The following is a 24,145-nucleotide window of genomic DNA, read 5'->3' as shown; positions in this document are numbered from 1 at the left end:
TATGTACCATAACTCAGACTCTTAAAATATTCAGTGTTCTGAAATTAGATTTATGGATATAATTATGGTGTTACTAAGTTGCTTAAAGTTTTAGGCCTCCACTAGCTATGAGTTCTTGTTAATCATGCTCTAAAATCGACTGAAGACTCCCTTCTTTTCCCACACTGTGGGCAGCCAATGCAGTTGGAGTTTGTTTATTGCTATGTATTACATTTGCATGCAATGCTTATTTCTTTTCATTTAAAGATTTTATGATGTTAGACCTTTTTCCTTACAAAATATTTAGCTTGCTGCATGGTTAAACATAAGCAGCTAAGCTGGGTAGTGTTTATCATCCATAATCTTAAAACTATTATATGCAGCATATGATAAAAGATATAAAAACCTATATACACAGTATGATAATCCCAGGGTAAAACATTTCATATTCACCTTATTCTATAGCAGCTTGACACACAGTTTTATGTAATTATTGTACTTTGAATAAGAGATAAGCGAAATTCTTTAGTTTACACTACACGTTTTTCAAAACCCCAGTCTGAAGAGGAAAGATTCGCCAACTCTGAACAACCAAACAGCAAGATTCCAAGAACATAAAAGTTAGAGATGGAAGAGACCTAGTAGTATCCCCTCTGACACTTTGCAAAACTAAAACCCAGATGTTGCCTCCTCCCTTAGAGAGGAATCAGCCACAGACTCCAGGAGAAGCTGCAGAAGTAGCCAAAGCAGGACCTCTAGAGTTTTGACTGTCCTGTGCTGATTGGTCCAACCCTCTCCTATCTCCCACTCAGTTACTTTTCCTCAGCTTCACTCACACCTGCCCCTCTTACTCTCTTCTTCCCTGTTCTGTCCTTCACCCACCTTCCCTTCAATATCCCCTCTCCCTTTCCTTTTCTTTCCATGTAGCTCAGGGGTTGGCAACCTTTCAGAAGTGCTGTGCCGAGACGTCATTTATTCACTCTCATTTAAGGTCTTGTGTGCCAATAATACATGTTAACCTTTTTAGAAGGTCTCTTTCTATAAGTCGATAACATATAACTAAACTATTGTTGTATGTAAAGTAAATAGGTTTTTAAAATGTTTAAGAAACTTCATTTAAAATTAAATTAAAATGCAGAGCCCCCCGGACCAGTGGCCAGGACCCGGCCAGTGTGAGTGCTACTGAAAATCAGTTTGTGTGCCGCCTTTGGCACACGTGCCATAGGTTGCCTACCCCTGATGTAGCTTATCCCTTCCTAACTCACTCACTCACTCTCTCTCTCTCTCTCACACACACACCCACACACACACACAATCATGGAATTAACATGACATTTGCTGCCATCATATTGTTCACTCTGCTTATGTTATACCACATCTTCCACCCTGTTCGTCTATTTAGACTGCAAGCTCTTTGGGGCAGGAACAGACTGTTACTCTGTGCCATTCTTGACTGTTCCTTGGGCACTACTGTAATAAACTTGACCATTATTAACAACAGTTGTCTAATGAAAAGTTCTGCAAACTGTAAAATTCCAATCCCCCCCGCCACCACCATCAAAGGTTGCAAAAGGAGAAGATATGTGAGGATGAAGGGTTGCCCCAGAGATCATACAAAAAAATGCAACATTTTACAAAATTCTAATGCTCATTTATTAAAAAATGAATAGTAGAAGTGTGCCTCTTTTAAGGTCAGCATATTTTTGTAACCTGTGAAGCCCAATTACTGATCCAGCACAGATTAGTACAATGTGGGGGTGTGGCAGGCTGCTACAGCTCCTGCTGATAAAATGGTATTAAGCCTTTGCCCATACCAGTGCTCTTATATCTACCTTCTATAAAACAGTAAAAATCCTATTATAACATTATTTATGACAAAGAGTCATGAAATAGGATTACCAGAAGCGTCTTCTATAATCACTAAGGCCTGAGGACCTTGCTGAGACTCACAGAACTTCAGTGCATATATCATTCATTCAGTGTTGCAGCTCAGTTGGCTCTGAGAAGCAATTCAGAAAGCTGCGTCCATTTCTGAGAAGGACATTGGAAGTTATTCTGATGATGATGCAGGAAGATAAATGAAAACACAAACTTACAACATATACCATACCATGTGATGCTTTACAGTAATTCTGCACCACAGTACATTCTGAAGATCTGGATCTTCAAGTCATTGTTACACTTAGAAACAAATATCTATTATGGATAAATGAACCTGAGGGCTTTTTTTAAAGAAGAGAAAACTTGAAGCCTTGAAAAATATGGTTTAAGAAATTACAGGGCTTAAAGCAAACTGAAAACAGTGCCTTTGTTGAACAATAATCTTCTATGCCACATTAGTGACATGGCCAAGGAAATAAGTCCAAGGCCAACTGCTTTCAAAATTTAGGCTAAATGACTACTTCACAACTCAGCTTTATGATTCAACCAATATTTCTGGGGCTGAACCACTTTGTATTTATGACTATTGTATATTCTGATTGTTCTATTGAAAGAGCCTTGTTCATTCGTAAAGCTGTGCCAAGACAGAAAATAGGAGAATGTTTATTCAAGATATTTCAGGAAGCTGGAAAAGACTTCCACATTCAGTGGGAGTCATGTATTGCCATCTGAATAGATGGTGCCAAGTCAACGGCTGGTCAAACAGATGCCTAACCCTGCACCTAACACCTCACAGTTCCACTCTCTTATATACCACCAAGCTCTTGTTGCTAAAAATGCCTGAAAAACTGTGGCATAACAGGAAGCTAGAAGCAGAAGTGAACAGACTCTTCAAATTAAGGGCAGAACCGCATATTTTCCTGAAACATTAAAGGCATCAGCAAAAGGAGATTTCTCATGATTCATTTTGGGCAGCAGAGTTCATCAAGTTCACTTTCAGATTTTCTTTTTATTATTACTGTATTTGTTATGTTATGGCTACGGTTATTAAATTTTGCCTCCCTATGGTTAAAATAAGAAATTTTGGGGAAGGGGTCCAAGAAAACATGTCTTTGGAAGAAAAATAGGGAAACTCTGATTTAATCCATCTTCTTGCCAGCACAGAATTGCACAAACAAAAGGGCATACTCCGCACTCATTTTACATGCAAAACTCCCATTTAGATGAAGAGCTTGATAAATTCAGGGACGTGAATAATTGCACACTGCATTGCATGCACAAATATCTTTGCACAAATGTATACTTAACTGTACAATATCACACTACACTACACTCCCCACCAACTCCAGCAAGGGGACATGATGTAACCCTAAAAATGTCTCTCCATAATGAACCTGAAGAAATGCATTGTATTGAAAAAAAAGAAAAAAAAAGATATAGCAATGCTGTTCAGACAATGCAACTCAAGGAAATATCTTTTTTTAAAATATAAATACAAAAAAAGATGAGATGCATCCTGATAATTCTGCATGCTTTACATACACATCACTCACATTAATAGAAACTGGCTTTTTAGTAGTTAAACTACTGCAGGAATATTGGCACAAACCCTTACAAATTAAGCATCACTTTACACATCCCAAATGTGTTATTCAGAATCATTAATGGAGAAATAAAAGCCACAACTCTGTAATAAACCTGTGTTAATTCTGAACTTGTTCATCTTGTTTTTCCTTCGGGACTGGATAAGAGAGGCTATGGTATTTTGTGCAGTGCCAGGTCTTGGCTCCATCAGTTGCTCATTAAATAAAATCTGGAATGTAGAATTGAATTGAATGCACATGGGAACACATGTGAAGCTGCCCATATATCATTGATAGTGCTGTTACTAAGGCAGAATTTATCCAAGACTATGCATTTTTATATGACATGAACAAAGCTGTTTGCCATTCTCTGTTTTGACGTCAGTGGACAACTACCCACTAACAGTATCTGTCACAGCAGAATGCTTGGAATTTCCTCACTTGGACGTGCTGGAAAGTTTTGAGTACAGAGCTTTTATTTTAATAGAATGGTACATTATTAAATTTTAAGATTTAGAACATCTTTTCTGAAGGATTATTAAATAAGAAATTTTCATTGTGATGAAATGTTTTTCTCCCTCAAACAGATTTAAACTATACTGTATAGTTAAGAGTGAACAGCATTTACATAGTACCATACCACCACAGTTTAATGAGACATACTAGTTAAAATCGTCGACATAACAATTCTTACCCCAGGAACTTAAGAGGACAAAATTAAAACAGCTTCTTTGACAATTTAGTACAGATATTTAAAAGCTGACCTTTTTTCCCTGCACTTCAGATTGTGGGCACAATTACATACAAATTCAATTAATATACCATTGATATCTAAATACCGAAGTCAAATATTTAGTTGTCTAACTGAAATGAACTGTGCCCACAAACATAGAAGCAAGAAAGAGATGTCAAGCTTGGAAAAAGAGACGACTAAGGGGGGATATGATAGAAGTCTATAAAATCATGACTGGTGTGGAGAAAGTAAATAAGGAAGTGTTATTTACTCCTCATAACACAAGAACTAGAGGTCATCAAATGAAATTAGTAGGCAGCAGGTTTAATACAAAAAAAGTATTTCTTCGCATAGTCAACCTGTGGAACTCTTTGCGAGAGGATGTTGTGAAGGCCAAGACTATAACAGGGTTCAAAAAAGAACTAGATAAGTTCATGGAGGACAGGTCCATCAGTGGCTATTAGCTAGGATGGACAAGGGTGGTGTTCCTAGCCTCTGTTTGCCAGAAGCTGGGAATGGGTGACAGGGGATGGATCATTTGATGATTACCTGTTCTGTTCATTCCTTCTCAGGCACCTGGCATTGGCCACTGTCGGAAGACAGGATATTGGGCTAGATGGATTTTTGGTCTGATAGGTGACAAATCTTTGTAGGTGACAAATCTGAGAAATTGCCACAGATTGAAGTATCACTAGAGGTGATTTTGGAATTAATTGATAAACTTAAACAGTAACAAGTCACCCAAGAGTTCTGAAACAACTCAAATGTGAAGTTGCGCAACTATTAACTATGGTTTGTAACCTGTCCTTTAAATCAGCTTCTGTACCCAATGACTGGAAGACAGCTAATGTAACGCCAATATTTAAAAAAGCCTCTAGAGGTGATCCTGGCAATTACAGATCAGTAAGTCTAACGTCAGTACCGGGCAAATTAGCTGAAACAATAATAAAGAATAAAATTGTCAGACACATAGAAGAACAAACTGTTGGGCAAAAGTCAACAGTTTCTGTAAAGGGAAATCATGTCTTACTAATCTATTAGAGTTCTTTGAAGGGGTCAACGAACATGTGGACAAGCAGGATCCAGTGGACATAGTGTACTTAGATTTCCAGAAAGCCTTTGACAAGGTCCCTCACCAAAGGCTCTTACATAAATTAAGTTGTCATGGGATAAGAGGGGAGATCCTTTCACGGATTGAGAACTGGTTAAAAAACAGGGAACAAAGGGTAGGAAAAAAATGGTAAATTTTCAGAATGTAGAGGGGTAACTAGTTGTGTTCCCCAAGGGTAAGTCCTAGGACCAATCCTATCAATTCAAATGATCTAGAGAAAGGAGTAAACAGTGAGGTGGCAAAGTTTGCACATGATACTAAACTGCTCAAGATAGTTAAGAGCAAAGCAGACTGTGAAGAACTTCAAAAAGATTTCACAAAACTAAGTGATTGGGCAACAAAATGGCAAATGAAATTATAATGTGGATAAATGTAAAGTAATGCACATTGGAAAAAATAAACCCAACTATACATACAATATGATGGGGGCTAATTTAGCTACAGGAAAGAGATCTTGGAGTCATCGTGGATCTGAACTATGCATGCAGTGTGCAGTGGCAGTCAAAAAAAGCAAACAGGATGTTAGGAATCATTAAAAAAAAGAGATAGAGAACAAGACGGCGAATATCTTATTGCCCTTATATAAATCCATTGTACACCCACATCTTGAATACTGCATACAGATGTGGTGGTCTCATCTCAAAAAAGATATACTGGCATTAGAAAAGGTTCAGAGAAGGGTAACTAATATGATTAGGGGTTTGGAACAGGTCCCATATGAGGAGAGATTAAAAAGAGACTAGGACTTTTCAGCTTGGAAAAGAGGAGACTAAGGGGGGATATGATAGAGGTATATAAAATCATGAGTGTTGTGGAGAAAGTGAATAAGGAAAAGTTATTTACTTTTTCCCATAATATAAGAACTAGGAGCCACCAAATGAAATTAACAAGCAGCAGGTTTAAAACAAATAAAAGGAAGTTCTTCTTCACACAGCACACAGTCAACCTGTGGAATTCCTTGCCTGAGGAGGTTGTGAAGGCTAGCACTATAATAGGGTTTAAAAGGCAATTAGATAAATTTATGGAGGTTAAGTCCATTAATGGCTATTAGCCAGGATGGGTAAGGAATGGTGTCCCTAGCCTCTGTTTGTCACAGTCTGGAGATGGATGGCTGGAGAGAGATCACCTGATCATTACCTGTTAGATTCATTCCCTCTGGGGTACCTGGCATTGGCCATTGTCGGTAGATAGGATACTGAGCTGGATAGACTTTTGGTCTGACCCAGTATGGCCATTCTTATGTTCTTGTATGTTCTTATGCTATAGCTGGAGTTAAATAAGACTATAAGAAGTCATGCCATTTCTATTTATTGAGGTTCTCCTCTTGTATACCCTGCCTTTCTTATTAACATTGAAATGTCCCATGCTGAACTGACTGATCCTTCGGGTTGAGACTCCCACTAGAACTCAGCAATATAACAATACACAGTGCTTCCTCCAGCCAAGGTCTCAGCAAACTGCTTCCACCGTACTCATAGCTTCTACTGGCCTGGAAACATAGAATCAGGTTTGAAACACCCAGCTTGGGAGAGATTATATAATGCCAGTAGATCACTGAGCCAACACCTATGGTTGTTGGAGACTGCCCTTTCATATTAAAGTAATGTTTTAAAAAAAATCACGACCAAAGGCCCAGGCTATTGCCTCACAGACAGATCCTTTACTGGGACATACCCAACCTCTCCAACTCACCTGAAAGCTGGACTGTTAACTATAGAATTTCATAATAAAGATCATTTCGTTTTAACCTTCTATATAGCTATATGCACTGCTCAAATGAAGCGGAATGTCTTGGCTCATTATTGCTCTCAAGTACTGTACAGTTACTGTTACACAACTGGATGGTTATGTCTCAAAACTCCTATTACACAAAACCTTGTACTTTCGTTTTCTACAGACCTCTGAACTCCCCATTCCACATGCCTGCAAGAAGCATGGCTGTCTCATCTTCTCAGGCCCTCTCAGAGGTCCAGAGAGGCCCAGGCCATTTCCAGCTTTTGAGGCCCCTAGCCATAATAAAAATAAAAAATGACACATGAAAACAAAATAAGGCACCAAAAAGAGAGACATATAATTTGAAAAAAAAAATAATTTAACAAAGCTTTTCTAGCCTTTTTCTGTGCAAATGCACTAAAATACTGAGGAAAAATCTAGCTGTCGTGCAACATCACAGCTGATATTAAGCATGGCGAACCCATTCAAACACTCTTGTCCCATAGTTGAATGGTGATAGATCTTTACCTGCTTCAATACACTGAAGGTGCATTCACCTGAAGCCACTGATGCAGGCAAACTGACAAAAATATGCAATGCAATTGTGATATTAGCAAACACCCCAGAGAGTCCAAGTTCAAGTATTTCTTGAAGCAATTCCTTTGGATTGCAATCCAATTTAAAGTTAGTGGAATATATTCATTTGAGGAAGATGACCTCGTCACTTAGATCTTTTGAGATTTCTTTGTTGTATTGTTGCTGAAATTGTTCAGCTGCAGAAAGTAAGTCTTCATTACTCAGACTGTTGAAGAGCCAAAGAAACCCAAAAAGGGTATAAAATAGTTGCAGTGACTCAAATTGACATGTAAGACCTGATTGAATGGAGTCAATGATGACAAGGAAGACATTGACCCTAAAATGCTGCTTGGCATCAGATTCAGTAGGTAAGTTGTGATTGGTGGAGAACTCAGATGAAATGCCAATATTCTGTGCTACTAATTTAGACTCAGTTAGGATTGCATCCCATTGTTCACAAATTTGTTGAATGTCATTGATAAGACTTTCAATGTTATCCCTCTCAACATCAAGTGCAGCATTGCATGCGTCTATTACCAGATTAGTTTAGTGGATCATTGTAAGTAGCTTCATCCACAAAGATGACATCAGAATGCATTCAAATTTGGACATGTGATTCTGAAAAGACTGAAGTTCAGTTCAAGCCTGTGCAGTGAAATTGAGTATCAGAGGGTTAGCCGTGTTAGTCTGGATCTGTGAAAAGCGACAAAGAGTCCTGTGGCACCTTACAGACAAACAGATGTATTGGAGCATAAGCTTTCATGGCTGAATACCCACTTCATCAGACTTATGTGGTGGCAATTTCCAGGGGCAGGTATAAATATGCAGGCAAGAATCCGTCTAGAGATAACAAGGTTAGTTCAATCAGGGAGGATGAGGCCCTCTTCTAGCAGTTGAGGTGCAAACACCAAGGGAGGAGAAACTTTCTAGACACCACGGTACAAATAAGCGACAGTCACGTTAACGCCACCCTATACCGAAAACCCACCAACCACTATGCCTACCTTCATGCCTTCAGCTTCCATCTCGGACACACCACATGATCCATCGTCAGATATTAGGAATGGCAATATACAAAAACCCGTAGTAGAACATTTCAACCTCCCTGGACACACAATAGCAGATTTAAAGGTAGCCATCCTGCAGCAAAAAAACTTCAGGACCAGACTCCAAAGAGAAACTGCTGAACTTTAGTTCATTTTCAAATTTGACACCATCATCTCAGGATTAAACAAAGACTGTAAATGGCTAGCCAACTACAAAAGCAGTTTCTCCTCCTTGTTGTTCACACCTCAACTGCCAGAGGAGGGCCTCATCTTCCCTGATTGAACTAACCTCGTTATCTCTAGACTGATTCTTGCCTGCATATTTATACCTGCCCCTGGGAATTTTCACCACATGCTTCTGACAAAGTGGGTATTCACCCACAAAAGCTTATGATCCAATATGTCTATTAGTCTAAGGTGCCACAGGACTCTGTCGCTTTTTACAGTGAAATTGAGAGATTCAAGCTCATTTAAAGCCTTTCTCACTCAATTCAAATGCTGCGCAACTGGTTGAACACCATCAATCCATGCAGACCATCTAGTTTTGGACATCCCATGCAGTGAAACAGGAAGATATTGCTTCAGATTTTCCCACCTTTGTGGACTTTTACTGAAGACATTGTACATGTGCTGAACAGTTCCAAAGTAAGTAATTGCCTCCTTGCATGATTCAGCACAGTCAACACCTACAAGGTTTAGTGTGTGGTTTCCACAGCTGGAGAAAATACAGTTTGAATTATGCTCAAGCAGAACTGCTTGTACACCTTTGTACTTCCCATAAAAACAAGCTGCGAAACTTATCAAATGTCAAAAAATTAACAAGTGTCTAAATTTAAGGTCCTCTCTGAGCTTGAGGCCCTCCTGCCCACCCCCTCTGATTGGCCCTACATCTTCTTATCGTCATCCACTCCATTCCTCTCAACCTCTTCTCACATATCCTACTGCTCTCTTCTCTTGCAAGTGTAGCATTTCCATATAGGGTAACTTCTTGTCCTGTAATTTACAGGGATAGCCTCTCTCTTATGCATTATTTTCTATGATACATCAGTTTGGTGGTTAAAAAACTGAATTTGTTCATTCTCTTGAAAATAATTGTATCAAGTGACAATGACTGCTATAGAGGGATTTTTTTTTAATCTGAAATTTGCATTTGCAGAGGTCTACTGCTTCAACTGGCTGTGACAATTATATGAACTGAGAAACAGGTAGAATCTACAGACTGTTTTCTTAAAGTCAAAGATCTTTAACCCACAAGTCCTTCTTAACTCTGTCCTGATATTATTTTGCCTACCTATGCATAAGCCTAATATAAATATATTATTTATCAGTCTGGCTAAAAAGGATTTGAATTATTTTCATCTTTTACATCTTGAATGAAAGGACACAAATAATACCGAAGACTATCTGTTTAGTTTTTTTACAATATGTTTGAATGGCTGTACAGTACAGATAGCGGAGTTTATGCCATAGTTTTTTTTTTTTCTTTTTCATCTACAGGATCCCAACCAAAACATGCTAAGAATCTCCTCTGAGGTGTGACAACTGAATTTATCTTTGCATTTTTTTTTAAATGGGTAAATCCTTAGTATTATTCTGTCAAAATGGATATGAAAGAGATACCACACTTGCTACAGATAGCTTTCTGAAGTCATCTCCAAACTACAAACTTTTGCTGACACAAGTTGTATTGTCATGAAACCGCTCGCTGCAGCTACTATATCGCTTGTGCACATTGATGCATACTTGGTGCCTTGCATCAGTGCTGTGCATACTCTGCAGGACTGCTTGTGTCCATGCAGAGTGCAGTGCACCATGAGTAGGTATCCCAGCATGGAGCTTGCCACCATCCAGCACACTGTCTTCTGGGAAATTTTGGCATAAACAAGCAGGGCCGGCTTTAGGAAATGCGGGGCCCAATTCGAATATTTTCGGCGGGGCCCCAGTGGGGATGACTGAAAAAAAAAAAGTAAAAAAAAAGCCTTTCATTTCTTAGCAACTGGTTCCCTATAAAAAGTTCTGCCACACTATGTATTTTTTGTACCAATAGGGTTACCATACGTCCGTATTTTCCTAACGGATGGCGATTTAGGAACCAAAAAGCCTGACGTGACCGGGAAAATACAGACGTATGTTAACCCTACCTAAAGTTCTTTTTTAAAAAGATGGGCCTGAACTAGAAATGAGCTCCGTCACTCCCTGAGGGTGTGCTAGGGTGCACATGTGTGGGTCCCAGCTGCTCCTGGGAACTGCAGGGCACCAGTGGACATGAGGCTGGCTGGAGGTGGCGGGGGACGGGGCTGGAGGTAGGGTCTGGCTGCAGGCTGAGCAGGGGGTGTGGGGCAAGCTGGAGACAGGGAGTGTGGGGTGGGCTGGCTGGCTTCAGGCAGGGCCACAGGGGGTGTGTTGCATGGGTTGGCAAGGCTGGAGACAAAGAAGTGCGGAACTGGCTGGCTTCAGGCAGGGGGGTGCGGCAGGGGTTGGCTGGAGACAGGGCAGGGGTGCAGGTCTGGTTCAGGCAAGGCAGGCGGTGCGGCAGGGGCTGGCTGGAGACAGGGCAGGGGGTGCAGGGCTGGCTGGAGACAGAGGCTGGTGCGGGGCTTGCTAGAGATGGGCTGGTGCAGGGCTGGCTGCAGACAGGAACTGGTGCAGGCAGGGCAGGGGGTGCGGGGCTGGTGCAGGCAGGGGGTGCAGCAGGGATTGGCTGTGGGCAGCTGGTGCAGGTACAGGGGGTACAGCCCATCCTGTATGGTGAGTGCCCCCTCCTCCTCCCTCCCCCACCAGGGTAGCAGCAGCAGCCCGGGGCTCAGGGGCTATTTAAAGGGCCTGGAGCTCCCCTTCTTCTACCACCCCAGCCCTTTAAATAGCCACGGGAACCCTAGGGAAGCGGTGGGGCTCCGGTGGCTACCTGAGGTCCCTTCCAACCCTAATAATCTATGATTCTAAATGGCCGGGGCAGTAGAAGCAAAGGGAGCCCTGGACTTTTTAAATAGCCCCCAGAGCCCCACAGCCCTACCCCAGGGCTCCAGCAGTGGTGCTCTGGTGGCAATTTAAAGGGCCTGGGGCTCCAGCCCCTGCTGGGAGCCCCAGGCCTTTTGAATTGCCACCTGGGGAAGCTAGGCCACCCCGGTACAGCGCACTGGCTTTTGCCAGTACACCTTACTGGGGCTTGGGCTTGGGGCCCTCTTAGGGGTAGGGCCCAATTCAGGGGAATTGGTTGAATTGGCCTAAAGCCGGCCCTGTAAACAAGTCATGAAGGAGTGACTGGGAGCAAGGGGTCAAGTTCCCATCACGCAACTTTCTCCACCCCATAATGCATTCTCCAGCCCATAATTTTCATACCTTTTTTAAAAATCCCCGATATCTGTATGGGACGTGCTGCTGTCTGCCATCTGTGACAGAAGCTTGGAGCCTGCACAGCTCTGCACAATTATCATGAGCACTGGAAGCAAAGGACACATGATCCTCTGGTATTTGCAGAACCACAAGAGCAGCTCCGGGGAACATGACAGTTTCCAAGAGGTCAGATGGAACGAACTGAGAACCAATTCAAGATTGTTTGTAGCATTTGTGGAGCAGCTCCAACTGGTGGAGTGCTCGTTTCTCTCGGCCTGAAAAATGAGCACTGACCCGTAAGAATGCATGGTAATGCAGGTTTGCCATGACAAGCAGGGGCTGCAGAACTTTTGGATATAAAAGGCCACATTTCTGTATCTGTGTGCCAAGCCCACCTCAGCCCTCCAGAGCCTGGACACCAATATGGGAGCTGCACTAACAGTGGAAAAGCAGGTGGTGATCGCACTGTGGAAACTTGCGACATTGGATTGCTACCAGTCAATGGGAAATCATTTTGGAAAATGTATCGTGGGGCCACTATCATGCAAGTGTGTAGGGCCATTAATCGTCTCCTGCTACACAGGACTGAGACTCCAGGCAATGTTCAGGACAGAATGGATGGATTTGCAGATATGGTGTTCCCAAACTGTGGCAAAGCGATAAATGGCACACATATTGCTATTTTGGCACCAGACCACCTTGTCACAGAGTACATAAACAGAAAGGGCTATTCTCCTGTGGTCATGCTAATATTAATGGATCACCAAGGATGCTTCACCAACATCAATGTGGGCTGATCATGGAAGGTATATGATGCTTGCATCTTTAAGAACACAGGACGGTTCAGAAAGCTACAAGCAGAGACTTTTTTTTCCTCAACTGGTGGATTACCATTGGTGATGTTGAAATGCCAACAATGATCCTGGGGGACCAAGCCTACCCCTTGCTCATGAAGCTATACATCAGCCACGCCCGTAGCACCAAGGAAAAATTCAACTACCGACTCAGCAGGCGCAGAATGACAGTGCTTTTGGCAGATTGAAGGGGCACTGGTGTTGTTTACTCACAGGATTGGATCTCAATGAGAAAAATATCCCAATGGTTATAGCTGCCTGCTGTGTCCTGCATAATATTTGTGAGGCAACGAGGCAAAAGTTGTTGCCAGGGTTGATAGCAGAGGTGGAGTGGCTATCTGCTGAGTTTGAACAGTCAGATACAAAGGCTGTCAGAAGAGCTCAACAAGGAAGTATACATGGAGGCTTTGAAAGAGCACTAACAGTGAGCCACAGTAATGTGTTGTGGTGTTGAGGCTCTACCTCATCATGCAGTTTGGGGGACTGTTAGGAATTATGTGGTGCTTGGTGCACAGGTAGGAATAACACCAACAATGCATCTATTACTTTTGTATTGCTTGCTGCACATTTATGATTATTACCCTATGTTTGTTACTGATCCTATGAGTTGTCAAAGTGTACAGTCACAAGTAAGTGGATACTTTCAATACCATCAGCCATTCTGCAGCATACACTGGGAACTAATAAAGATTAATTATTTCCCAAACAATAGAGTTTTACTGAGTAACAAAAAGATTTGACAAAAAATTATGTGCCAGTTAAAAGCAAATACATTAAAACCTTAATAAACGTATGGAATAAAGCTTAAAGAAGGGGAACCCACATTCATGTGCATTTTAGCTACACGTACATCAACCGTGGCTCTCATAGGTCAATGTATGTTAAGCTGTGGTTCTCCTTGACATCCCCTGGTGTGGAGTGGTAAGAGTAGGGATGTGGTCCATGATGCTGTGGGAAACATTGTCCGGGCATTGTAGGGACATGCTATGCTGCTGTTCTCCATGGACAGCAAAGAGGTGAGCTCAGGATTATTGAATCTGTAGGTACACAAGAGTCTGAAGCTTCTGTGTTTGCTGCTGCAGAAGCCCCATTACATCTTGGTGCATCTCCTTCTCTGACTCACTCCTGGACCTGTCTCCTGTCCATAGTATCCTTCTCCATGAAGTCTGCAAATATTCATCCTCCAGGCCCCCTGTTCATGGTCTGATGCAGCACTGGCTTGCAGGATTCTCACTAAAAATGTCATTCCAAGTCCTCTTCTTTCTCTTGTTTAACTAGCTCAGGCATTCCACAGGTGCGCAGTGGGAACCTCTCAAGGCCACAACAGAAGCAGCTACAGATAACACACACAGAGGTACCATTGCCAGTGCAGTCACAATGGAAAGTGAAAGTTATGATTCAAAGCTCCCTTCCCTTGCTCCCTTTAAGTTGTAAAGACGACAGGTTTACTGACACTTCTGCTTCGGAGTGCTTGTGCACAGCAACACTCACCACACCAACCATGGTGAGTATGGGCTGACAGGAGTGAGAGATATGTTCAGTTACATAAACCAAAGAGTTTAGAGCAATGGCACTAAATACTGCCACCATCTTCCACAGTCAGTAGTGATTTTAGCTGATATCTCACTCCTGATGGTAACAAAGACACAAAAAGCACAGCTTCAGCTGATGTCCCAAAGCTGCCTGCGCCCATATGCTGCTAGCCTGTGTACTGCAATGGTACCTGCCAAAGTGATCACCAACAGGCATTGGAAAGTGTCCTACTTCAGAAGAAGGAATAAGGCTGCCATTCCTATAAACCTTTGAGAGAGGACTGCAGAGTGCCTCCAGGGAAGTTTTGTCAAGATCTCTCAGGAGGATTTAAGGGACATCCCTGTGTACACAAACCAACTATTCCATATGGTCCCCCTGCCTAACTGCCAGGGAAATGAAAAGCAGATAATGACTCTACCTCAAAGAATCTGAAGAACAACTAGCCAAAAACTGAAAAAGTAACAACAATATATATATATTTTTTTAAGTACATCAGAAGCAGGAAGCCTACTAAATAACCAGTGGGCCACTGGACAATCGAGATGCTAAAGGAGCACTCAAGAATGATAAGGCCACCGCGGAGAAACTAAAGGAATTATTTGCATTGGTCTTCATGGCTGAGGGTGTGAGGGAGATTCCCAAACCTGAGACATTCTTTTTAGGTGACAAATCTGAGGAACTGTCCTAGACTGAGGTGTCATTAGAGGAGGTTTTGGAACAAACTGATAAACTAAACAGTAATAAGTCACCAGGACCAGATGGTATTCACCCAAGAGTTCTGAAGGAACTCACACGTGAAATTGCAGAACTAATAACCGTAGTTCGTTACCTACCATTTAAATCAGCTTCTGTACCAAATGACTGGAAGATAGCTAATGTGATGCCAATTTTTAAAAAGGGCTCCAGAGGCGATCCCAGCAATTACAGGCTGGTAAACCTGATTTCAGTACCAGGCAAACTGGTTGAAACTATAGTAAAGAACAAAATTGTCAGACACATAGATGAAAATAATTTGTTGGGGAAGAGTCAACATGCTTTTTGTAAAGGGAAATCATGCCTCACCAATCTACTAGCATTCTTTGTGGGAGTCAACAAGCATGTGGACAAGGGGTATCCAGTGGATATAGTGTACTTAGATTTTCAGAAAGCCTTTGGCAAGGTCCTTTACCAAAGGCTCTTAAGCAAAGTAAGCTATCATGGGATAAAAGGAAAGGTCCTCTCATGGACTGGTAACTGGTTAAAAGATAGGAAACAAAGGGTAGGAATAAATGGTCAGTTTTCAGAATGGAGAGAGGTAAAAATAGTGGTGTCCTCCAGGAGTTTGTACTGGGACCAGTCCTAATCAACATATTCATAAATGATCTGGAAAAAGGGGTAAACAGTGAGGTGGCAAAATCTGCAGATGATACAAAGCTATTCAAGACAGTTAAGTCCCAGGCAGACTGGGAAGAGCTACAAAAGAATCTCACAAAACTGGGTGACTGGTCAACAAAATGGCAGATGAAATTCAATGTTGATAAATGCAAAGCAATGCACATTGGAAAGCATAATCCCAACTATACATATAAAATGATGGGGTCTAAATTAGCTGTTACCACTCAAAAAAGAGATCTTGGAGTCATTGTGGATAGTTCTCTGAAAACATCCACTCAAAGTGCAGCAGCAGCCAAAAAAGCAAACAGAATGTTAGGCATCATTAAGAAAGGGATAAATAATAAGGCAGAAATTATCATATTGCCACTGTATAAATCCCTGGTACGCTCACATCTTGAATACTGCAGGTAGATGTGGTCATCCCATCTCAAAAAAGATATTGGAATTGAAAAAGGTTCAGAAAAGGGCATCAAAATTATTAGGGGTATGGAATGGCTGCCATATAAGGAGAGATTAACAACATTAGGACTTTTCAGCTTGGAAAAGACATGACTGGGGGTGTGGTATGATAGAGGTCTACAAAATCATGACTGGTGTGGAGAAAGTAAATAAAGTGTTATTTACTCCTTCTCCTAATACAAGACCTAGGGGTCACCAATGAAATTAATAGGCAGCAAGTTTAAAACAAACAAAAGGAAGTATTTCTTCACACAGTCAACCTGTGGAACTCCTTGCCAGAGGATGTTGTGAAGGCCAAGACTATAACTGGGTTCAAAAAAAGAACTAGATACATTCATGGAGGATAGGTCCATCAATGGCTATTAGCCAAGATGGGCAGGGATGATGTCCCTAGCTTCTGTTTGCCAGAAACTGGGATTGGGTGACAGGGGATGGATCACGTGATGATTATCTGTTCTGTTCATTCAAACTGGGGCACCTGACATTGGCCACTGTCGGAAGACAGGATACTGAGCTAGCTGTACCTTTGCTCTGATCCAGTATGGCCACTCTTATGTTCTCTCCCTGTTCTACAGCTACCTTTTATAGTACGAGTAAATAAATGACAAGTCGATAGCTGTGTCCTGCTAAGTTAGGGATGCCATCACTGTAATGGGAAATAAACACACTTATCCAAGGCTCCTTTGCCTGCATCGGGCTTGCCCATGCTCGACTGCCAGAACTGACTGGACTGTGGTAGATTCTCAATCAGGTCCTAGCTCGTATGTGCCCCATCCTCCTCCTCCTACTCAGCCTCACTGTTCATACCAGGGGCCTGTGACTCTGCCTCCTCCGAGATATGCATGGTGGTGTGCAAAGTGGTGGTGGGGTCTCTGTCAAGTGTGGCATTCAGGTCTTAGTAAAAGCAGCAGGCCTGTGGCTCAGCAGTGGATCAGCTGTTGGCCTCCCTGGCCTTCTGGTAAGCCTGTCTCAGTTCCTTTGTTTTCACACAGCACTGCTGCTGATCCCCGTCATACACCTTCTCCTGCGGCTCCCCATGCAATTTGCTTGTATATGTCCAAATTTCTATGGTTAGTCCGTAGCTGTGCTTGTACAGCCTCTTCTCCCCACAGCCCAGAAGATCCAAAATCTTCTGTCTGCTCCAAGCCGATGTGTGTCTGGATTGTGTAGCCAACACGGTCAGCTGGACAGTTGCACATAACTGTGGAGACCAGCTAGGTGTGCTTGCCAATCTGGACAAATCAGGAAAAAGCACTTCAAAAATTTGCAGGGCTTTAAAGGTGGAGAGATCTCTGGTCTGTGTAACCCCTGGATTGTGGAGTTCACAACTGTGACTAGAGTGGTCAGTTTCAGGCACTGTGGGAGAGATACTGGAGGACTGTTAGCGTCAACATCGGTAACAGAGCATTTACATTTGCACTGTGTCAACCTTAATACATTGACCATAACTCAATGCCACTTGGGGAGGTGGTGTTACTATGTCAGTACAACGGAGAGCTTGTAGGAGACAAATGTAGACATACACACACGCACAACTAGGTCTACACATGGTGGTTTATGGGGACTTAACTTTGTAGTGTTGACCAGGCCTGAGAATAGATGGAAAAAATCGTTCTTATTTTAAGGACAGGTTTGTTTTTTTTTAAGTAAATGTAACAGGACAAGCAGGCTGTTTTAACGAAATATGTTGGGGATAAAAATGCTTTTCAGAAGGCTGCAGCTGTTTCAGTTTCTCCTTAAGATGGCTTCACTTTTCCTAACTGCATGATCTTGAGAAAGTAATCACCTACAGATGGTAAGATCATATCTTTGGCTTTGAGGCTACTGCCATATCTACTTTAGAAATAGTCACCACGCTGGCTTTGGAATTTTGTAGAATTTTATCTGCTGGTTGAGCCTCCTTTCCCTTATCAGGGTTCTTCCACTCTGCTATTATAACATCTTCAAAGGAAGAATGTAAAGACAGTGCTCACTCCTTTTTTGATAGTGGGGATTTGCCTGTTGATTTCTTTTCCTCCTCTTTGTCTGGTTGAATGTCTATTATATCGATAATTTCTTTAATGTATACATTGTATCAAAGGGCTCTGTAGGAAAACACTCTCTCTTGTTGATCCTGGTCTGACTGATCACCTCTGATTCAGAGAGCTTGCCTTTATCACTGGAGCACGTAGAGGAACTGAAGTTTTGCCAAAGATATTTCTTCCTTATTTTTTTATGATTTAAAAAAAAGTTTATGAGGAACAGGAGAGTGCAAATGATAGAGTTCTTTTCCTGTTAGACAGCACCAAACTGGGGAACATGCTGTTCCTGTATTTCATTAACAGAGCTAGCCCAAGCTGCTACTTTATCATTATCAAACAGGCTGAGGTATTTTGTGATAACATTTTTTTTAAAAGCCTCCTTGTCTGGAAAACAGTGACATGGGCAAAACGTCTTCCTCCTGTCTAACAAAGAGTGTACCCACTTGAACAGGAAAAGTGAAGTTAGAACCATATTTTCCCCTTCAAACATATGTTCAGGAAGCAGTAGATATACCTGAACTTACAACAACTATGAAATCAAGTTAGGGGGAACAATCTGGGATCCCTTTTCTTGTCAAGTTTTATTAAGATTGATGCTTTCCCTACATGCTGCATTGGCTCTATAAGAAAACAAACATTGGCTATTGTCTCTCTACCCATGCCTCCTACATCCAGTACTCTCTGAACATGCAAGGATTTTTGGACTAAGACCAGAATTGACAAAAGTCTCCTTCAGTCTCAGGACTGAGACATCTTACAAATTAGACAACTTCTGGTTTTTTTCTGCCTGTTTAGAACAAGCCAACTGACACACTTCAGGTAAACGATATAGTTCCTGTGAGTCATCTCCAGAGAAAATCCTTTTTGGTTTGTGGTTGGAACTTCAGAAATTCATAATATACAGGACGAACTAACAACTACAATTAATGTTCAGTGTGCCTCTTTTCCCTACTCCAAAAACTTCTACCTGAATAGGCAAAAGTAGCTTTTACTCTTGCAGGCAGAACTTTTAGCAGGAAGTAGAAGAAACATCTTATAGTCCAGAGCTTAATGACAAAAAATCTGAATTGCCCCTGGTAGCCATCAAGAAAAGGGGAACCCAGGTGTGATGGAGATACTGTAAGACAAGGTTTCCAACTAGGTAGGTAAGTTATAACTATATCCCTTTTACTGATGGCAAGCTGTGGCCACATAATGACCAAGAAGCAGCAAAACTCTGGAGTTTTTGCCTTGAGATGGTCTCCTTTTACATTTTGGCTGGGAGTATGTCATGCAACTTGGATAAAAGTCACGATGATAAAAATTAAATACTTTTTCAATCGTTCTGTCAATCCAGTCATTAAAAATATCTAATGCTAAAAACAAAGGTTTGTATAATTCTAGTAAGTATTCACTTAAATTTTCATCATTGGCAATGGACTAAATCCTGTGCTTCTCTTCACTCCCTTCTCCCTGCTGAGCAGTGCCAATGGAACAAAGACTGATCACATCTGCCTTGTAAGGTTTTGTTTCCCTGCAGACAGTAGTAATTCTCAGTAAAATAAATTCCCTTCAGTGAGGATTGTAAATATACATTTTAAGTTTAACACAATGTATGAAACATTAATTAGGTGAAGAAAACTGATCCAATGATTGGAGCAAACAGTGTCCGATCCTACACATTCTCTTTCACACGTGAAGTTACTTTGCATCAGTCAGAGTACTCATAAAAAGATCGTTTATGTGACTAAGGAATAATTTTTAGTAAAATTAGTATTTGTCTTAATGTTACAGTAACACAGGATTCTGTATATAAGTGTTTAGGGACAAATCCAAACATGCTTCCAAAAATATGCATGCATATTTTCTGCAGGACCTATTTGCTTATGCAACATTTTTGCCTTTTTATGTCAAGTTGTGATTTGTGCTCAACAAATGTCCACATACAAACTCATCCTCTGAAACTGTAGATAATGCGAAGAGCAAAGTCTTTAAATGCTGGCTCCTAAATTGTGCATGTAAGTCCTGCGCATGCACAAATCAGCACTTGTGTGTCTAATGACCTTATTCACATGCTCAGTTGATCAATTTGTGAGCACAAAGATTCAGTGCAAAACTCTGGAGAGTAATTTCAAGAACATATTTGAAAGTGTTGCCCTACAGATTCAACTTACACCAACAGAAGCAGGCCTCTCTTAACTCATCCCATTCTGCATCACACTGCAAGCACCTCAAAAGAGTGGATGATCTTACATACTGTGCCATGTGTCCCAAGTATACCAGGGTGATTGAAGGATGAGGTAGTGGCCTTTACCGCGACTTTTTTTGTTGATATAAGTCAAACCTCAACCCTTATTTTAACATCCTATTTTCTTATTCAGTTTCCTTTGTTTCTGATTGAGGATATAAATAAAATAAACTTGTAAATAAGCTCATTTTAAAAAAAATAGAAGTTCTAATTCAGCGTTTTGGTGTTTTCAGATGCTTTTTTCACCTGTTCACATGTTAAAAAATAGCTTTATTTTAGAAAATGAAGTTCTGCCAGTTTTTCTTTAAAGGCCACAGCTGTATTTCATTACGACAAGTTACACTCATTGTAGACTTGTAGGTACTTCTGTCCACATCCACAGTCCTATTGATTCCTATTTTCTAACTAGAAAAGTCTGAAATGCTGAATCATAATGCTGATGTGATGGAATCATTTATTAATGTTATAGAAGTGAATCTTACACTATTCAAAGCTTCATTTTATCTACTGTATATGATTTTGTACCAAGCTTAAAAGGATCATGTAAAGTCTTGGGTCCAACACTTTAAATTGTGACTTAAAAAATAAACATTGAGTACTCTATTCTGAGCTTGAAAAAAAAAATCACTTTTTGTTTTACATTTTCTAATGTTAGTAGCCATAAATATTGTAACACAGTAACAAAAGATATTCAGTTCATAACATATTGGGTCAAACTAATCCACGGCATAACTCCATTGACTTCAGTGGATTTACATCAGTGATATATTTGTCCCATTATCTTTGGAAGGGACATTGATTTGATATATGAAAAGGTTTTTATGTTTATGTTTATTCAATCCAAAGGTAGAGGAGGATATTTTGTTACTCTTACGTAACAGTTTAACCAAATAACCCCCACTCCTGCATAATTTTTTAAGTGTAGTGGAGGAAACATCCACTAAATATAAGACAAGTTTCAAACTTACGTAAAATTACAACTTCGAAATTATAACCTTGTTTAAAAACAAGAAAAATGTTTATTTTAACAACATCCAGGCCAATTTCATTTAACATTTGGCTGAGTGAGGAAGACAGACAATTTGGCATCAAAATACCACCAAAATGAGGTAAAATGGGACTGCATATCAGATATCATGGAACTTTGCCACTATTCACCAGTCTTTATAAATAAGCCCTTACAACAGAAATTATGAGAGCAGCTCTAACAACTCTGAAATGCCCAATACATAAATATTCCAACTTCATAAGATGATCTTTTGCCAATATGAAGAACACTGTGGAGGTTCTGTGACTGCTCAGGGCTTAAGGAGCTTGTAAAAGATCTGTTTTTTTCTGTGTTGGTTTCCAAATGACTATGCATAAATAGAGGTTACATCTATTTCAAGTTCTTCAAGTTGTGTAGTCCTTATCTCTATTCCACACGTGGGTACACATATGCACCATGTGCTTGAGTCCAGAAATTCTAACAAGCAGGTTCCATTGGCCCGCACATGCTCAGTGGATCTCCTTGTGCATAAGAGGCATGCAGAATGACACCTCTCCAATTCCTCCTCTTAATGTAAATCCAGAGAGGTACAGAGAAGAGGGAATGGAGGGCAGGTAGTGGAACACAGATAGGGACCACAAATTGAGAAGAAATTCCAGTTACCAGTAAGTAACCGCCATTTCTTCTTCGAGTGCTGGTACCTGACCCGCCCTTGCATCCCAGGACCCTGCAGGGCTGGAGGGTCTGAGTCAGTGTTAAGCTGGCACCTAGGGTCCAAGGCCTATTGATTTCCTGTGTGCACACAGTCCCAGATTGACTCAGGTCCCAGAAGACCTCTGGATATATCCCAGAGTTCCTGGCAGCAGCAGAGCAGCACTGCAGGCAGCAGTGTAGCGGCCGGAAGCACCATTACTGCCTGGCCAAATCCACTCCCTGCTCCAGCTCCTCTTGTGGCGGCAGCTCCGGCTCCTCCTCACTGCTGCATGGAGCTTGCCCGGAGCAGGGGGCAAAGTTGACAGGTGGTTTTGGCTACTGAAAATCAGCTCGTGTGCCGCCTTCGGAACGCATGCCATAGGTTGCCTACCCCTGCATTAACGTGTCTGTCAGAAATTCTCACAAGCCACCAAAAGACACAGGGCCTGACTCTCTCAAGCCTTCTCTGTAATAATGTGATGAACGGTCTGATAAAAATACCTTATATTTTAACACTATGGCCGGTGCAACCAACGTATTGTACTTACCAGGGAGGATAGATGTGGACAATATCCTGTGGGCCTCCCTTGAGGTGAGCTGCTGTTTCCTTTGTAAAGAGAACTTTGACTCTGGGCTCAGTATCAACGACAACATCTTCAGAGGAGCTGTCAGTAGATAGCTGTCCCAAATGCTGGCAGAGAGCAACTTGTATAGTGCACTCCTCATGTACCTCCAAGATCTTCACAATTAATACACCAGATTTGCCTCCTGGAAAGTAAGCAAAGTGACAAAAACAAAATAAAAAGTTAGGAAGACGTGTCCTACAGACCAGAGTAGTGGCACACATATTCACATCCCATTTCCAGACTCCTCTCATTTCTTTTGACAAAGCAGTCAAAACTGTTTGGCCGTGTTAAACAAGCAAAGTGAAATAATATACCACCAGGCTATGAACCTGCTGTGTTAAAAACCACATGGTCACAAAACATATTCTATATAGGTGTCATGAACTGAACAAAGCATGAAAGTCTCTCTGTGTATTCCAAATACTGATCACAGTACCATACACCATTTAAAAAAGACAAACCCAACACTATTTTTGAATCTGTCAATACGCCACCAACTGTCTTTTAATGTTGCCTAATTTTCAATTCCTCGCTTCTTTTGTCCTTTTTTATGGCCAAATACGGTCTTGTCTGTGCAGTTAGAATAAGGAGGAATCGTACAAGTGATGGGAATCTTTCCCTGCAATGGGGTAGCTAGGCATACAGTTGTTGTACACCCAATCTCCTGCCACCTAATACAGTCCACAGCCCTTAATAGCACCTGGGCTCTCTGCATACCCCATACACAACGACAGTAGGCAAATCATACAGACAAAAGGAGAACTGCTTGGATACTTTCTGCCACATCCCATATTCCTTCACTGTAATGTTGAGAGGCACTGCAGAGTCCCCTGCAGCAACAGTGTTTAGGGTCTTCTGCATCCACAGAGGGTGTGCTAGAACTCTAAGTGTGCAGCATGTCAAAAGCCCCACCAGGCAGATACTTTCCTTAGTTGCACAACTCTCATGCTATGGAAGTGCCCATTTGACACCCATGAAGTTTTTTTTTGTTTTGTTTTTTTTGGGTTAAATGGGTATGAAGTTGCTGATGATATACACCATTATTGTTTACACATTCAAGACAATGTCACTGTGAAGTTGATGGCTATGATATTGGATAAAAGTAAATAAAAGGATAAGTTTATCATTTTTCATGTTTCAGGACAACTGTAATGTTTTGTTCTGATTTCAACTTTTTGTTTCATTTTTTTTTTATTTTATATTAATAGAATCATAGAAATGAAGGGCTGGAAGGTACCTCAAGAAGTCATCAAGCCCAGCTCCCTGCATTGTGGAAGGATCAAGTAAACCTAAACCAACCCTGACAGGTGTTTGTCCAACTTGTTTTTCAACGCTTCCAATGGTGGGGACTCGAGGACATCCCTTGGTAGCTTAAATACCCTTATAGTTAGAAAGTTTTCCTAACATCTAACCTA

At 41.3% G+C, this 24,145-nt stretch overlaps 1 protein-coding gene across 3 annotated transcripts in view; it reads right to left on the bottom strand.

Annotated features, from left to right (window-relative positions):
- Nucleotides 1–24,145, bottom strand: part of SPIDR (scaffold protein involved in DNA repair) — a 322,336-nt gene that overhangs the window by 167,756 nt on the left and 130,435 nt on the right. For all 3 annotated transcript variants that reach the window (XM_050941943.1, XM_050941945.1, XM_050941946.1), the window contains one exon: nt 22,653–22,872. In XM_050941943.1, coding sequence (XP_050797900.1) covers nt 22,653–22,872 — 220 coding nt within the window. The remainder of the gene's footprint in view (nt 1–22,652; nt 22,873–24,145) is intronic.

This window comes from Gopherus flavomarginatus, chromosome 2 (assembly GCF_025201925.1).
Source record: "Gopherus flavomarginatus isolate rGopFla2 chromosome 2, rGopFla2.mat.asm, whole genome shotgun sequence".
Classification (NCBI taxonomy): domain Eukaryota; kingdom Metazoa; phylum Chordata; order Testudines; family Testudinidae; genus Gopherus; species Gopherus flavomarginatus.
The sequence above is the reverse complement of the archived record's forward strand: the minus strand, read 5'-3'. Positions and strand labels throughout refer to the sequence as shown.